At 41.3% G+C, this 18,165-nt stretch overlaps 1 protein-coding gene across 1 annotated transcript; it reads left to right on the forward strand.

Moving 5' to 3' along the window:
• Positions 1 to 801: 801 nt before the first annotated feature.
• On the forward strand, positions 802 to 10,918 carry LOC308137022 (vesicular glutamate transporter 2.1-like; the record flags this gene model as incomplete). The annotated part of the gene is made up of 12 exons (XM_080505579.1): positions 802 to 887; positions 2,175 to 2,430; positions 3,827 to 3,945; positions 4,879 to 4,993; positions 6,002 to 6,089; positions 6,222 to 6,308; positions 7,237 to 7,379; positions 7,469 to 7,618; positions 9,423 to 9,555; positions 9,641 to 9,751; positions 9,847 to 9,974; positions 10,589 to 10,918. The coding sequence occupies 12 exons, from the start codon at positions 802 to 804 to the stop codon at positions 10,916 to 10,918; spliced, it is 1,746 nt and encodes a 581-aa protein (XP_080361705.1).
• Between the last annotated feature and the right edge of the window lie 7,247 nt (positions 10,919 to 18,165).

Genomic DNA, 18,165 nt, shown 5'->3' on the forward strand with positions numbered 1-18,165 from the left:
AGTATTTTGTCCTTTTCAACAGATTCCGTTCCATCGGTGCCTCAGGTTACAGTAGGAGAAATAACCTGAACGAGGAGGGCGTGCACCGGTGGAAGTCGCTGCTTTGTGTCCGCAGCCGCAAGTGATAATAAACTGTCCGGAGATCACGGTGAAATACTTCACCATCCCAATAATCAGGAATTAGTTGCGGGGATGTGCGGGATACAAGTGGCGATTACGTCGGGTGACAGGTCTGAGGTTGTAATTGAATTAGAGGAGAGGAGCGCGGGGAGGAGGGGCGCTGCGCGGAGCCGCTGACAGGTAGATGAGCTGCGCGCTGTCCGCGGTGCTGAACCCTCCTCCGCCGCCTTGCCGCCGCCACACCGGAGATCCCCACCTCAGATTAAAACCAGGAGCTCCACCAACCCCAACACCGGCTCCAGACCTCCAACACCCTCGATTTCCACACATCATTTCTGAGGGGAAAACCTTTCAAACGTCTCATCTTCTGCGTTGTTCTTTTCTTATCGCGCGCTGGATCTTAAAATGGCTCTGCATGGATTAACATTGCGCAAGGCAAAAGCGGACTTATTTCACTGCTATTTTGTGACTGTGAAACCAGCCCTTTCAGACTGAACGTGTTCCCCAATATCTCCATTTTCGGGCTCGTCTCTTTCTGCACATCAAGGCGTTTTCTGCTTAAAGGAAAGAGGCCTTTACCATTTGGATTATTATCTCTACAATATGCTCTTTATTGCTGCACTTTCATTTGTTATAGTATCATAGATTTTTATTTAATTTTTTTTTAACGAGGATTTGAATATGGAGCCAGGCAAGGAGAAGGCTCTCCCCACCTCTAAAGAGGGGCTAAAACAACTGGCAGGAAAGGCCCTCGGGGGTCTATACAGGTAAGAGAAGAATGAATGTATATATAGATATATTTTTCTTTTGATGGCAGGATTAATTTATGATCAATAGTAGATAGAAAATGCTCGCCTTGTTTAATCAAAAACGTGCAAAATGTGCGTTGGCTTTTAAATGTATTTGTCCATTACAACCAAATAAAAAATGAGATCTGTTCAAATCACGGTCGGGATCCTGACAGCAGAGTCGTGTGGCCGGAATATTTAAGGATGAGATATTTCCCTGGAGGACAGTCCCCTCCACCAGCAGCTGTGGGTGTTTTTTAATAATTAATGAAACAGAGTGAGTCGTGACACAAGGTCGGAGAATATCTATTACCTAGGTATTCGTCTGTATTAATGCAAGATCGATGAACATTCATATTAATTCATATCTTATTTATTTTCACAAATACCTCTATATGGTCCATAACGAATAACTACAATGCCAACAGAACACCAGTTTGAATTTAGACCCGCTTCACATGGATTACACTTTGTACAAAAGCAAATAAATGATGATCATTGAACAGCAAAACGAATTTTATATAAATAACTGGAAAATTGAGACTTTTCATTTCCATGTCTTAAGTGACCTTCCGACGGGGCGCGCGTCGATTGTGTTCAAATTTACGGCCTAGAAAAGGTTTTCAGTGGTTGAATTGGATGCTGCAACACGGAAAACGTGACTTGGAAGCCATGAGAAAAAAAAATCTGTAGGTTGCATTTTCAGATGTTGCGGGCCTGTTAAACCACTGGATGAGGCCTTTCCGTTTCAGTTTAGAAATTAACCTTCAAAGTCTGTGGAGAATTCAGAAAGATTCTGAGAGTGAAGCAAGGCGGAATTCCTGCGCCACATTCATGATGTCTACATTACAACACACAAAATGGGAAATATTAACTGTTAACAATGGTGATGCTGACAGTGCTGCAATGCGGTATGAAGGTCGTTTTCTCGCTGGTTCCCATGAAGCCTGTTCTGTTTACCCGAGAAAAGACAAAACATGTATGAATCCTGCAAGCTTTCAAGGCCCCGTGCCAAATTAAAATAATATAACTTAGAGAGGTGTGAGTTTAACAGGCTAAATATAAAAAATGAACTATAATCCTCTCTAAATAGCGTTCGATACTGTGCATGTTCAAAAAGGCACATTATGTAAGCATGAGGTGGAGGTTATTTTTCTTTTTTATATATATATATAAACCAACGAAATCCAGGTCCTGTATTCTGATTTCATCCATTCCAAAGTGTAAAAGGTGCGTGTTTTTTTTTTGAATGGGCTTGTCGTGCAGGAGGATTGAAAAGCGGCAGCAAACAGGTGAGGCCATCGAGTTGACGGAGGATGGGAGACCCCGCGAGGACCAGGAGCGGAAGCCGCCCCTCTGTGACTGCACGTGCTTCGGGCTCCCGCGCAGATACATCATCGCCATGCTGAGTGGGCTCGGCTTCTGCATCTCTTTCGGGATCCGGTGTAACCTGGGTGTGGCTATCGTCAGCATGGTCAACAACAGCACGATTCATCAAAACGGCAAGATCATCATTAAAGAGGTGCTTGCAGTCTCCGCCTCCTTACACAGCACGAGGGACCCCCGGGGACCGGGCCACGGCACGCGTTAGACACGTCACAACGTCTTCCATACTCAAATGAGACCGCATGTTAGTTTTTCTTCAGGATTTATTTCGTGACGTATTAAATTGTGATCATATTGAAACAGGTGGATCCATATTTTTTTTGTTTTTGAAATTGGAACAAAAAAACATGTGTTTTTTTTAATTAATATTAGGGTAGTCCCCTAATTGCAAATAAATAAATAAATAAACAAATACTAATTAGGCTCTTTAGAATTAATAATTGCAATAACACTTATTTCTGTATTTGAAACAAAAAGCAAATTCTTTCACAATTCAAACAGATGAATGAATCAATAAAGACTTACATTATGTATTCACAACAAAATTATGTTTATTTATCAGTTCGTTTTTTTTAATTATGGTTTTTTAAAGCTGTCTCAAATTGAGTATTCAAATAGACATAATACTAGAAATAATCTTAACATTGGCTCAGCCACTAATGCATAGGGTAGCACCAAATACTTTAATTTATTTGGTAAAATCTTCCCACAGATTTTCGAGCAAAACTTTCTGTCTATCCAGGCAAGTAATACCGTCTGCTATGTTTCATGGATGACCTCCATTATGCTGCTGCTGTCGTTGTTTTTTACATGAAGGTTTTGGTCTGATGCCTCCAGTGTATTGATATGATTGGGGAGCTGGGAATTGACAATAAGAATTTCAGAGGTACGCTAATGAGCTGAAACTGCATCCCCAATATAAATCTTGATCCCCCCCCCCCCCCCTATTTTGTATTGTTGAAATCCCCCCCCCCCCCCCCCTTTTTTTTTTTCTTTCTTTTTGATAATATAAAGCAGGTCCATATGACTTGTTTAGTTTTCTCTATCCACTTCAATATTGGACATGTCTGCTTGGTTACATCATTGTATTCGAAATCGAGTTCTTCAGTCCAACAACCAATCCAAGTAACCCATTTTGCGTTGTCAATGACCACATTTAACATTTATTTCAGTTTTTTTATCCGAGTGAAAAACATCCATCTAGTCTGGAATTGAGTTTTAGTTCCTTCTGTAGGACGTATATAGTGAGACGTCACACAGGCTGACCAATCAGAAGGATGCCTCCAACTCTCACGATAAAGATCCGCCTCTGCTTACACGTGGATTTCAGCTTGAATTTCACGTGTATTAAGTTTCCCAAATAGAACCTAAATATGTTTTTCTTTTTAGATGACAATTTTGTTGATTTTTTTGGGGAGGGGTGAATTAAGTTTAACTGACCAGTGCAATATGTAAAAAATATATACCGACGACTATATGTATAAAGCACCTGAACTGAAAGGTAATGGTGTTTATTCTCTTGTGTCTGAAAGAAAGCGAAATTCAACTGGGGCCCGGAGACTGTGGGGATGATCCACGGCTCCTTCTTCTGGGGATATATAGTCACACAGATTCCAGGGGGGTATATCTCCTCAAGACTCGCTGCAAACAGGTAAAGCAAATAAACGCTTTTTTTTTTCTTTCTTTCTTTCTTTCTTTTTCTTTTTTAAATAAAGCAATTAACTGAGGGAGCACAATTTGGACAGTATTTATAGCTTTCCTGTTTAATGTTTTTTTTGATGGAGATGTGATATTTCTGCTCATCTGTTGGGTTTGAATAAACTGGTGGGGGGATTTTGGCTGGTGCCCGGCAGGCGTGCCTCCTCATGTTAATGAGCTCCCAGGGGAGGACCGTGTCTAATCCTTTATGTTTAGAGGCATGGCAACCACACCAGCCAAAGCCCGGTGTGAAATGTGCTTCCAAGTCATGTAATATGTTTTGTAGTATGACTTCAATGACCGTGCATCCTCCATGGCGCGTTATGATTCTGACTGCTGATTAGTCGGGTACCTTTAGACAAAGAGTGATTCCAAATAATAAAAGGATCATAAGTATAAATCTAAAATTAAAATTAACAATAAAATTGTCTCAATATAAGTCCACAGAAGGAGGGAGTCCTTAGAATAATATCACAGCATCAGTTCTTATATTATGAACATCACAGACTTGTTAAGAGTGGGTTTCTTTTTTAATATAAGGGGAAATGAGTCTACATCAAATGCAAATCTTTGAAGAGCTTGAACCTGCCAAGTCAGCTGAGCCCACTGATGCCTTCTGCTGCAAACACCTCCTCTCCTCACTCCCCTAGAAACTGAAAAACTGCATGTGCTCTGTGCCTGGCATCCAATTAGTGCTGGTTTCTGTTCATTATGAAGGTTTATTTTTCCAGCTTGTGCAAAAGAATCACACTGACCCAATGCTAACGTTTCAAGGGTCCAATGTCTTTGTTGTGCCTGTGATTATAGCCATGTTGAATTCTGAATGAGAAGATGACTGTGTTTTGACGATAATTTGACAAATGATTCCAACACACTGTTTATGCAGAGTTTTTGGTGCTGCCATCGTGCTGACATCCACCCTGAACATGTTCATTCCCTCTGCTGCCCGGGTGCACTTTGGATTTGTCATCTTTGTGAGGATATTACAAGGGCTGGTGGAGGTACTGTTGCATGGTTTGCCTGTCAGATTTTGCCCTTTAAAACACTCAAAATCGATGCTTCATTATCAAGCTGAGAGCCAAACCTGATCCCTAATGAAATTGTCCTGACATTCTGTGTTCAGGCGTGTTTTACAGAAACCTTCAGCTCATAGTAAACCCTCCCACTTTCTGTTTGGATTTGTGCTGGAAACCAGGACCCACAATGATGAACCTCCTTTCAATATACTGCACACAGATTAGTACACAACATACACCTCTGAATAGAAGGGCTTATGTGTACGTCTTTGACAGGCTGAAATGGCTCCATGTTCACTCAACAACACATTGAACAAAAGAGATAAAAAAAAAAAAAACACTTGATGAGGGCGGATCCCAATGAACAGGACATCATTTCAGAGAAAGAGCGAGAAATGCTATTACCAGACTGAAGGTCATCCTCTTTTGTTGTTTTGTTTCGCTGCATACTGCTGTTTGAATAGCTGCCCGTGGCCGCCGAGAGACATCGTCTCGCTTGATTTCAGCGCCACAAACTTATTGCAACAAATTAAACATTAGCATTTCTGTGTGTCTCCCAATGCAAGCCCCAGCAATTTGTGTCTATCAATAGTTGATTGTATGCCACTTAGTGCGTAATGAAGATTTAATGGGAGCAGCTGAGGTGTTTTGTTTTTTTTCATGAGTAGGGTAGTCGGCTTGAATTTGCTGCGACTCACAACTAAGTCATTAGTCTCTATTAGAAAGGTCAGCTTCCATGCATGTCAGTTTGTTTGTTATTAATGGCAATTTGTCCTGAAAGTCTCCAGCAAATAAGAAGTGACGATGTCAATCATGCCAGGTTTATTTTCATTAGGTAAATCCCACGTAGTGGAAATGTCTAAATAAACGTGTGTGTAGATGAGATGAGGAAATGAAGCATCCTCAACAAATACCAACAAATATATCAAATTTGATGGAAAATGATCTTGGTGGATTACATTTTTACTGTAATCTTGTTTGTTGCATGTGCAGGGAGTGACTTATCCAGCTTGCCATGGGATCTGGAGTAAATGGGCTCCACCACTGGAAAGAAGTCGTCTGGCAACCATCTCCTTCTGTGGTACAAAAATGCAACAATCTGGGAACATGTACACAGCACATATGTAACCAAACACTTTGGGACAAAAATGTGGTTTGAATAAATCAGCACAAAATCACATTCTGCTTGGCCATCGATATTTGTCCTGTCCAGGATCATACGCTGGAGCAGTGATCGCCATGCCTCTGGCCGGAATCCTGGTCCAGTACACAGGATGGTCCTCTGTCTTCTATGTGTATGGTGAGAGACATTTTTACAAGATTTTCTTGTTGATATATAGGTGAAAGACAGAAAATGAACACAACCTCTTTTCAGCAAATGATCAATGATGAAACGTCATAAATAATGTCATTTTAAATTCAGCAGGTACCAACAGCCCACTCTGATATCAATTGATCCAGGCCAGTAAAATGACAGCATGCAGCGTGTGTGTTTTCACAATCTGAAGCCCACAGTGTACATTGGCTGAATTTGTTAGGCTCTCAGGTCGCTTGCTTTCACTGCAGCATTTTGCTGCAATCATCCAGTTTTAGGCTTCATCATTGCGTTGTATCTGCTCATAATAATGTGATGCTTAGTGGGCATATATGTTCCTAATTATATTTAAATGATTTTCTATTCCAGCTTATCTAAACCCATTTTCTTCTTCACTATCCAGGTGCCTTCAGTTGTTAATGGGTTAATCTTATCCAGCCAGTTGGATGTTTGAAGGATATTAATGTGCAATGTGATGTGTTTATAACATTTTAAATCTTGCTGGACATTTTAATATCTTTCAATGTTCACTATTGTCATATACTCATCAATTGTATATGCTGTTTAAGTGTTTGGCTATGTGTACACACTTTTATTTACCTTAACGATCCTTCTATTCAAAAAAACATGTTGTTTGTTTATGTAATGTTAGACTCTATTCTGTATTGATTTCTTCCAACCTTTCAACAAGGCTGGAATATCTTGCTAATACTGAATTATTGAAAACCCAGGCATAATACTTACAATAGACCTTTAAATTAATGATTGTTGATGTTTGTCAATCCTTAATGCAATTTATTATTTTTATTTTTTTTTTTTACAAACAATGTATTTGTCATTATCAACACTTATATAAACTGACATTTTTCATGTCAGTGGCTTGATTTCCTGCCCAACTTTATTATCTGTTCAGGATGCGTTGGGATAATTTGGTACATGTTCTGGGTTCTGGTGTCCTACGAGAGCCCAGCAGAGCACCCGACCATCACCGATGAGGAGCGTCGTTATATCGAGGAGAGCATTGGAGAGAGCGCCCAGCTGATGGGTGCAATGGAGGCGAGTGCTTGGCTTGTGTTGTTTAAAGTGTAAGAGCACCACAGGGGGTGAACACCAAGTAATTCCGTGTTTTCAACGTGTTCTATCAGAAATTCAAGACCCCCTGGAGGAAATTCTTCACCTCCATGCCTGTCTATGCAATCATCGTGGCCAACTTCTGCAGGAGCTGGACTTTCTATCTGCTTCTCATCAGCCAGCCGGCGTATTTTGAAGAAGTGTTTGGTTTTGAGATCAGCAAGGTAAAACTGAAAAAAACAACAACAAACAACAACTATACTCTGCAGTGTCTAATATTAGATTGAACGATATGGAATAAACATGCAGTCTGATGTCAGGATCAGTTATACACTGTGACAGTCCAGTTTGAAATAGAATTGTTACTCTAAATAATAAATAGTGTAATAAACTATTTATTCATTCCTCAAACAGGAATAGCAAAAACATTTTTACATGACACAAGCTCAGCACTAAATAGCAGTTAGAGGCTGAATGGTGAAGCAATGAACAGCTGAAGAGACAGACATTGATATCACAATGTGTTGGAGACCAAACCAGAAAATAAACGCAACTTAAATTGTAGTTTTTGTCACAAACATTTTAAATGTAATGTTGTGAGGACTCTTCATTTCTACCTGTGGTTAAACAAAGTTTCTGCTTGGTGGGTTCAGTTTTTTTTATGAATATTGTTGGTGTCACAATAACGAGTTATGACAGTATATAATGGTTCACTGGGGTTGTCTGGGATAGACGTGCGTCACTTGTCCCTGCTCTGATTGTGTATGGCTGAGCAGCTTTTATAAACCCTTCATTCAACCTTGAGCTAATCCAGGAATACACAGAGCGATCCAATACTGCCGATAACCAATAGTCTTTGGAAATTGGAAGAAAACTCACACAGACAAGCCTCTAGTCTCACTAAGAGAACTAAGATCTTCAATCTGTGAGGTACGATTGCGAAACTAATATACCATTGTGTAATCAAGCAGAACAATGTATCATTATGATCAACGAAATAGTAAAAATTTACAAATGTTTTGTTGTACATTACAAAGGCCTTTGTGAACGTAGCAGAATATTGTAGCTGTTCTTCTACATCACTCATGATACCTCATACAAACGTTCACTACGAAAACGTATCGTTAAAAGCAACAATGGGCATCTGTAAGATATTACTTGTTTATTTGTTGAAAGATAGTCAGACCGGTGGTGAAGTTTCACATTAAAGATTTTATGTCAGCAGGACTTTAGACCGTTCTGTTGTCCAAGTTACAATGGCAAGAACATTTTTCGTTCGTGCGTTACGCTCTCCCCTAATAGTGACACAAGTTTGTTTCCTGGGATCATTTCTATGTGGAGTTTGCTTATCTTCCCTGTGCCTTTGTAGGTTTTCTCCAAATTCTCATACTCACGCTACATCCAGCGTCAGTGGATTGATATTTGTGATTTACCCTGTGATGGATTGGTTCCGGGTGTTGATCAGTTCAGGCCCTGAAGAGCCCTTACTTGATTCAAGTAGAACAAAAGACAGCTCAATTAATTAATATTGTTATCTTGTAAAATATATTTTTTTTTACATCTATGTGATTTCTAGCTACCTTTTATGGACTGCACAATAAAGAATATTGACATTCTTAACAAGAGAATGGGTTGATACATTGGTGATGACACAAAATTATTCACCAAACAAGATTTGTGGTGTTGTGCTTTTCAAAGCACTGGAGTTTGCTAAGCTGATTTTATCTTGTACATAAAATGTGGCATCCAATCCAAACAGAGGCAGGTTAGTGACGAATTCTCCCATTGCTCTCTAGTGAGAGTGTAAGACATGACTCAAGCCGGTGTGACAGGTGTAATCCAGCTGTGGGATGAGTTTGTGTTATTACTCCGGTGAATTATTGCTCACATGTCGTACTAGAGTCAGAGGTTGAAGCGGAGAGGGATGTTTGTTCGAAGGCTGACAGAATCACTTTTGTTATGACAGGTTTTTGTTTTTTTTTCGTAGCTGTCACATTTGCTTCAGAAAAGTATCTGGTGGTTTCTCAGGTTGGAATAGTGTCGGCTCTTCCTCATTTGGTCATGACCATCATCGTGCCTTTAGGAGGCCAGTTAGCGGACTACCTGCGGACCCACAACATCATGTCCACCACCACCGTTCGCAAAATCATGAACTGTGGAGGTGAGGATACAATCGACCCATTTCTGACTTTGACTTGTGGCACAACTTCTTCAAATAAGTTAAATCTTGTCCTGCTTGTTTTCAGGGTTTGGTATGGAGGCTACTCTCTTATTAGTTGTTGGTTACTCTCACAGTAAAGGGGTGGCCATCTCTTTCCTCATCCTGGCTGTGGGTTTTAGTGGCTTTGCAATATCAGGTAAGTTCCAACGTAGTGGGCATTTGTTTCTTTCGTAACGTCTTAATTCAGTGAAGCGCAAAAAATAAACTCAACGTTCACTTTTTTTTCTATAGGTTTCAATGTGAACCACCTAGACATTGCTCCCCGGTATGCTAGCATCCTCATGGGCATATCCAACGGAGTGGGAACCCTGTCCGGGATGGTCTGTCCTCTTATTGTGGGAGCAATGACAAAGAACAAGGTAAGGTCTGATATGGAGGAAAGTATAATGCAGATTCATAAGTCCCTGAAATGTGGCATGGGAATTATTTCCAAATCCAAATGGTCTTTACTGGTTAACGGTAAGTTTTTGGAACAGGAAGTGACAATGACATTTGTTCAAGTCCTGATTCCAAGAAAACTAAAGTTTCGGGAGGAAAGTTGGGGCAGATGTAAAATATCGGCATTTAAGACTGTCATCTGTTAGTTGAAGCAACTCGTGATTTATCATTAAAGCATGAGTAGTTCTTAATGTTAACTGCATGTGTAGGTGTTACAAATAATATAAACAGATCTCTTAGATCAGATACCACTTCAACGTGTTTCTATCAAGAGGAATTTGAATGCAATTCATGTGACGTTGCTCTTTTATATGCCGCTACCATCTGAGATGAGATGAGATGAGATGAGATGAGAAAAACTAAATTACAAAAAAAGTCACACTGAAGACTATTTCAATTATATCTACATTATAGATTTTTTTTATATTTTAAACATCATCATACAGTGGGGTCATGTGCCAGAGGCTGACTGAGTTAATAATTCATGGCCTTTACTTTAGGACTCACCCTGATGTTGACTCTCTTCTGTTCCTAGACCCGGGAGGAGTGGCAGTACGTCTTCCTCATTGCTTCCCTGGTGCATTACGGAGGCGTCATATTTTATGGGCTCTTTGCGTCTGGGGAGAAACAGCCATGGGCCGACCCTGAGGAGACCAGCGAAGAGAAATGCGGCTTTATAGAGGAGGATGAGCTGGCCGAGGAGACGGGTGACATCACGCAGGGTTACGGCGCAATGGGGGGCCCCGCGAAAAGCTACGGTGCCACGGCGCAGCTGAACGGAGGCTGGGTGCAGGACTGGGATAAGACGGAGGAATACGTGCAGGAGCCAGCAGGAAAGATGTACTCTGAGCGTGGCTACTCTTAAACCAGACAGTTGTGGTGAGTTTGCCTCCAAAAACAGGCTCTCCATCATGGATTGCACAAATAAGCATTATATTAGATAGATAGTCCATTCTGTGTGTTCATGTAAAACTATCAAAAAGCCAATGTAAAGAAATAGTTGATTGCAATGCAGAACAATCCTCATTAGATCCTCCTTGCATCTCTCATCACATCCACACACTGTAGGACGTCATCTCGCAGGCAGCGGCTGCAAAGCAGACTGCAGATCTATATGTTGTACAATTTAGGCACCAGGACCTCATCAACCTACTTGAACAACATGAGCCAGATGACACTGCAGTTGACCATCACGTAGGGTCTTTCACTGAAATACCACTCTGATTGCACTGAGACTAAAAGTATTCTACAAACAAGATTATATTCTGTTTCTCAAATGTGTTTTATGTACTGTATATACCTGTATACTGTTTCTGTGAGACTATTGTGGATTTTGGGTCGTTGATCTGTGTTAACATTAATATAAAAGGCCATATTTTTCATGGACAGTACCTCTTCAGGGAGATGTCTGCTTGCAAAAAAAGGTCCTCTTCTCAAGCAAGACCTGTAATACACTATAAGACAAAAATAGCGTGAGTGAAATTGAACCGTAGAGTTTTAGTGTGTGTTTGTTGCATGAATTTGCTCAGATCAATGTTTCCAATGCAGCCGCCTCACAGTCACTGATTGTCCTCATTCGGCCGACTGCTTTGTTCTTAGATAAATGTCTTCTGCCAGTATAAATAACAATAATAATAATAACAATAATAATAATGAAATTTACACTAATAATCAGGTTCTGGTCATGATGTGAGACAAATCAAAAAAGTTTGGAAGGCAACTGCTCTGAAGACATTGTTTATTGATGTTTGGTGTGCACTGCAATAAATTCTGTGTACCAGCCGCCACCCATCACATCCTGTTTTGTAACGTAACACTGGCTTGCTGTATCTAACTGTAATTGTTTTGGAGTCATGTGATGATCAACATTGAGGTGTGTGTTTTAACAAATTACTAGTGTCTGGAGAATCCAGCTTTAGTGCTCATGATGCAGGAGATGTTGTTGCGTTTTGACGGCGAGGAATGCAGTACTCTGTGTGAACAACCAAGTTTTGTGATCTCCTGGTGTTCCTTGGTTGTCGTCATCGTCACCAAAAGTTGCAAAAATGTATTGCCATATTGATATTGTTGCATTTGAGTGGACCACATGGACTGTTCCAGTTCCTCCACTTCACTTTATTTGCTATTTAAACATTTTTCTTTATTTGCTGTACGAAATCTGCAAGGATGTTTAAAAAAAAAAAAATGAATATCTAAGAATGTTTAAGATGACCAAAAGATGCTACTATGGCTCTGTGCCTGAAATTTATGTAAACTGATAAATGTGATTTTATGGCTTCAAATATTGTGTTTAATGAAGAGCTATGTTGATGTCAAAAAAAAAAAAGTGTTATAAAAAATACTCATATCATTTTATAAAAAGAAGTGTGATTTTTGTCATCTTTATCTTGTCTGCTAATGTGATTTACTGCAGCTCTCACAGACTGGAGACAGGTCACATACCAGTTAAACACCTTCTCCAATCACTGCCAAGCATCTCCTATTGTTTCTATGTTTCTCATTAGTAAATCAATGGCAGAGGTCTCTGGAGTCCAGGGGAAGTGCTACACCCTGTAGCCCGGTAATTGGTAAAAGAAGGAAGGAGCAGTAATGTTAATGCCATTACAGGAGTTTATATGGCTACAAGCCAGAGCCGCTGTCTGCCTCTACAGAGACTTGTGGCTTTAATATGTAGTGAAAAAGCTGCCAAGGTGCCATGTCGCTGTATAAAATTGTGAGGACTCAATTAAAGCTCTCGGCAACACCTTTTTTTTTTTTCCTGCAAGAAAATGAAAGATCGGACACTTTTGCTGTAAGAAGAAACACTGTGAAAATGTGAAACATCCAAAACACACACTCTTGTTTTCCCTTCCCCGGGTTGAGAGTGGTGTATGTAACAAATTCAGCTATCGACCTGGTTCCTTTGTTAAGTTTCACCACGACGCAAATCAATATTGTTTAACTCCAGAATCCATGAGCGTTTTAAAAAGAATTGCTCCACCTGTAAGTTTACCTTCAGGTTGAAGGGGCTGATGACTCGACTATTTCAGTTCCTATCATGCTTTTTTTTGTTGTTATCAGTGATTAATATTGCCGAAGAGCAACGAGCAAGAATATGCATCATAATCTTTTACACAACACAGTTCACAGCTGTATCACTCTAACTTAAACCTCTTTTAAATGTTGTGACTGAAAAGCTTCCTGTCATAATACTAATAGTCTTATACATAATGCAGCAAAACAATAGTAATTATTTATCTTTCTCACTCAGTGGACGTTGGAGAGCCACAGTGTATTGAAATACGTTGAAAATGGTCAAATCTACACTCACATGGTGTAGTGTCGCTTCAATTTTTGTTGGAGACAAAACAAGTTATTGAATAAATAAATCATAGTTTTATTGTTTTTGCTGTCAAGCAAGAAATACTTTTATTACAACTGTTGTGTCAAAGCAATATCACACTCAAAGTTGTGCTGTTGACTTATTATCTTCTACGGTGGAATCACACTTGTGCTAATATCCAGCAACACAACCCTCTTGTTCATGTGACGATGCTTTAAGGTGAACAAACTACAAGTTTAGTGCATCAATTGAATGTTGAGCTGAAAACATAGGCGACAGACATCACACACATTTCAACCTGTGGACAATTCACAGTATTCAGTTAACTTTAAATACACGTAAACTGGTAACCAAGGTTAAAAAAAAAAAAAAAAAGACTGCGGCTGACTCCCTGCAACATGTCCAACACATCGCTCTGGAGCTCGGCAAACTGCTGCCCATCACTACTGTGTTAAATAATTCAGATAAAAATGGCGTCCATCCATACACACACACACACACACACACACACACACACACACACACACACACACACACACACACACACACACACACACACACACACACACACACACACACACACACACACACACACACACACACGCACGCACATCCCTTCTGAGCATTTTCCAGAAAGCCCGGCTGTGAGTAAGACTGGATACATCAAAGCTTGTGATTCCCACTCAGTCTTTCAGCCTCTGCAGGTGGGAATGAGTCATGAGGGGCAGAAACGTGTGTGTCCATCATTAAAAGTCTGACCAGCATCTCGAGGTCCGTCATTACACTGCTGTCAATGTGATCAGCTGGTCGCCCGTTAAAACGGATGTTTTTTTTCTCCCGCTGTGCTTTGACTGCAGCGCAAGGTGAATCACAGCTGAAAGAAACCGCATCCAAGTTTAGCATATGAAAGGTTTTTTTTTGTTTTTTTTAACTCCCCTTCCATCTGAATGAAGGAATGACGGACAGGTGTGGAGTTGGTGGGGGTGGGTGTTAAGGTGTTGACTGCTGGTTTAATGTACATGATGGACAGTCTGACTTACAGTAGTCTTTCACTGTGTTGACTGATGGTTCGATCACAGAAAGCAGCTCCGTGTCTGCATCCTCCCCCGCAGCAGCAGCAGCCGAGGCAGCACTTACAATAAATCTCAGTTTCGACCCCTGATTATCTGCCCAGCTGAGGAGGAGAAACCATTAACGCTCACCACTGCCTCCCACCCGCTGCACATGTTAATTTGACAGAAAACACAATTGTGTCACCACTCACGTGGAACATGTTTTCTCATGCCTAACCAGCCGGAGTGGTCACGGCTGTTACGCCGGTGACGTGCCTCTCACAGGAGGCAGAATAATTGGGCGAAATCATAGCGTCTACAATTCGTTCATTGGTGGAAAACCTCCCCGCGGTCACGTGCGGGGAGGTGCGCCATCAACCCTTTTTTTTTGTATATGTTTGCAGCATCTCAAGCTCAGTCACTGAGATGTTTGTGCGGTTGTGTAATCCTGAGAGCGGGTGAGCCTGGACTGAGTAGTTGTCAGTCTGTGGGGCAGGTGCAGTTTGGCTCCTGGGGGACTGTAATGGGATGAGGCCCAGCCCGAATGAGTGTTTGATGACGGGGTTGCACGCCTCTCTTGGGACTCTGCCTGCATGCAATTATCCTCCTGATCCCTCCTCTTCCGTCTAGTCCACAGACTGAAATATCCACAGCAATATTTCCACACCGCCGCCTCAGTGTTCTTTAATTCACCATGTGAAATTCAACTCCCTCATACGCTCAAAGATCAAGTAATTACAGCCCAAAATTTCAAAGCAGTGTTGCAGTAATTACTGTTTTATGACACCCTCCAGCATGACATTACACCGCCCGGGGGCAATTGAATTTACACACACCTCCTTCTTCTCCCCTGTTAATTGCTTTATTAATGGAGAGCCTGCCAGAACCAAATTGGTTTTGCACTGAATTACAAGTTATCCTTCATCCGCCATTGCAACACACCCTGAAATTACTTCTTGCAGGATGATTGCAGTATTTACAAATCAACTTGCGAACCTCTGCCTTGACCGGTGTGCCAGTCAGCATGCAACAACTCCTTTATGACAGGCGAACGAGATGTGTGTCATCACCACGTTCATCTGTGCTTATTCCCCAGTGCCACTCAAACATTTATTAACACCGAACGGGAATTTGCACCTCACTCGTGAGGCTGGGAAAGAGTGTGAGGTCATAAAGGGTCGACATTGTCAGGCATGTCATATATCAGGAATGGGAGCTGAATCAGAAGAAAGAGCTGGCTAGTTTCAATTGGTTTTTCCTGCACAGACCCAGTTTCCTACTGTTTCATCTGAGATGATCTATCACAAGTCCCACCACTTCCCCTCCCCCCATATCAGATCAGGGTGACACCTTCATACATGGTGGTTGAGTATCACACACACAGACAAAGGATGATAAGAAATCGCACTACACTCTCAGCGCGGGCAAGTATAAGCTCAGATCTGACAGGAACATAGATGAAAATCAGCATAACATTTGCAGATAGTGAGTATATGGTTTTCACCTTTATGGCTTTGTGCTTCGTGTTTCTCTTTCACCTGTTGGAGAGCAAGGATCAATTTTGAGCTACTACTTTAAATCTTATTTTTTTAAATCTATCTATCCATCTCTACACAGGTAAAAATCTAAAAGAAGCTTTATTTCTTCAAACAAAGTGAATTAAAATGTATTTCCTGAGTGAAAGTTAAAGCTCGTTCTGTTTCTGTATCTCCAGCACCATAATGTAGCATCTGACAGTGCAGATTTTGTTTTGGGGGGGGTGTCATTTTTTTTTTTCAAAAAAAAAAGCTGCACCATACAGTAAACACATATATTTAAAACAATCTGTCATTCAAAGCTTCACTGAAACAAACCCAAACAGGTCTGTGTGTGCCTCGTCGCTCGTCTGATGATTTCATCCAATGATCATCCGCCTGCAGCGAATGGGACTCAGGTGTGCAGAGAGGGGGTGCCCCTGCCTCTGTGATCCGTCACCGGGGCACGAGAGCCAAGCTCGAGCGGCTTAGGCACGTGTCGAGGGAGGGATCTACCCCTCCTGCACCCTCCTCCCCCTCAAAGGACTCCCTATTCACACCACCAGATGGTGGCTGGCTCCGAGTTTTAATGAATGTTATCCTTCATGACCCTTTAGAAGGCGCAGAGCAGCAGCAGCCCCCTCAGCACGTCTCACTGCAGTTTGTTACCACACACTGACTGAGAACAATATGACGCCGGATGGAATGAGAAACAAAGGAGGCACGAGACGTGAGAGGAGCCAATACAGTCGGGTTCTGCTGTAATTTAACATTCAAACCTGCTGTTACTTTGCTGATGAAATATACTTGAGTCAAGACACAAAACACACTAAATTCACTCTTTGAAACCACCGTGTTGTCTGGATTCTGTCGCCTCAGTACTTCATTATGAGAATTCTATCACTTTGTAGCTTCGGCTTTCTATACAAAGAAACAATCACTTTTCCCCCGTAGGTGAGAGCAGAGAGCAGCTGACTACTTCCCACTGGATTTAAATACTGAACACAAAGTTTTCTTTAAAGTGAAAATGCACATTAAGATTTTAATAATTTCTCATCAGGCTGCATGGTGGCATGGTGATTTGCAGTCTTTGTTCATCAAGAGGTTATCCATGTTTAAGAGCCTTTCTATGTTTAGTCAGCATCTTCTCCCACAGTTCCAAAACGTGTGCTTTAAATGAAATGGCCACTCTTAATCTTTGTGTGATAGTCAATCTGTGTTGGGCCCTGTGAAGGACTGTTGACGTGTCCAGCATGTACTGGGAAAGGCTCCAGGGCCCCGTGACCCAGAAATGATAGCAGCAGTATAGAAGGTGGAAAAATTAAGGAATTTCATGTAAAAGAAAAGTGACTGTTGCTTTGCATTTCTTCAAATAGCATGGCGCCTTAAAAAAAAGAGGCGGTCATGATTCTTGATAAGCGGTTCTCCCTCCTGTCAGTGATGTGCAAGACTGAACAAGAGTGAGAACCACTGAATCTATAAAAGAAAATCAGTTTGTGGAAACTCCCAGGGGATATATACATACGGAAGTGATCTTCCCTTGCTCACAGAGGGCAATATTTCTTATTTATTCGTTGAGCACAACAACAAAAAAAAAACTGCATATATGTTTGAAATTAATCAGTCACCAGTTATTCAAATGTATTCATCACACTGGATCAGGTCGCTCATTGTTGGTTTCCATCCAGCCTGACGCATATGTTCTTCATCGACGGGGAATAAATTGGTTGTGTACATGCTGCCCTTTACCCAGTGACCCTTATCTGTCCCTACGTGAATTGCTTTCGTGGTGTGTTAAACGAGCCGTGGCTGTGTTGGTGTTCCCCTGCACACGATGGTCGGTCTCTAATCCGCTGTCTGACGGCATTATGTCATACGGCGCCTATTGTGGAGGACCCGATTGAAGACACCCCGATCTGACTAATTGATCCCTCGCCGCAGAGGTGCTGCGACACACGGGCAAAGCCGGAGGTGGGAGAATTGGCAGTGGAGTCGCATGTCTGGCATCGAGCCAATCAAAATTTATAGGTTTTGGATGGAGGGCGACAGGAGGCTTCAGTGACAGACGGTGTGAGAGAAGCTGAAAAATCATTTTAGTTGTGCAGTTAAAAAAATAGATTTGATCTATTATTCTTATGCCACCTTAAGCAATCAAATAGCTTTTTTTTCTGTTAAGCAGTTCATCAGAAACCATTTAAAACAGGACCTCCTATGTGACCATTTT

This window comes from Blennius ocellaris, assembly GCF_963422515.1.
Source record: "Blennius ocellaris genome assembly, chromosome: 11".
In the NCBI taxonomy this organism is placed as follows: domain Eukaryota; kingdom Metazoa; phylum Chordata; class Actinopteri; order Blenniiformes; family Blenniidae; genus Blennius; species Blennius ocellaris.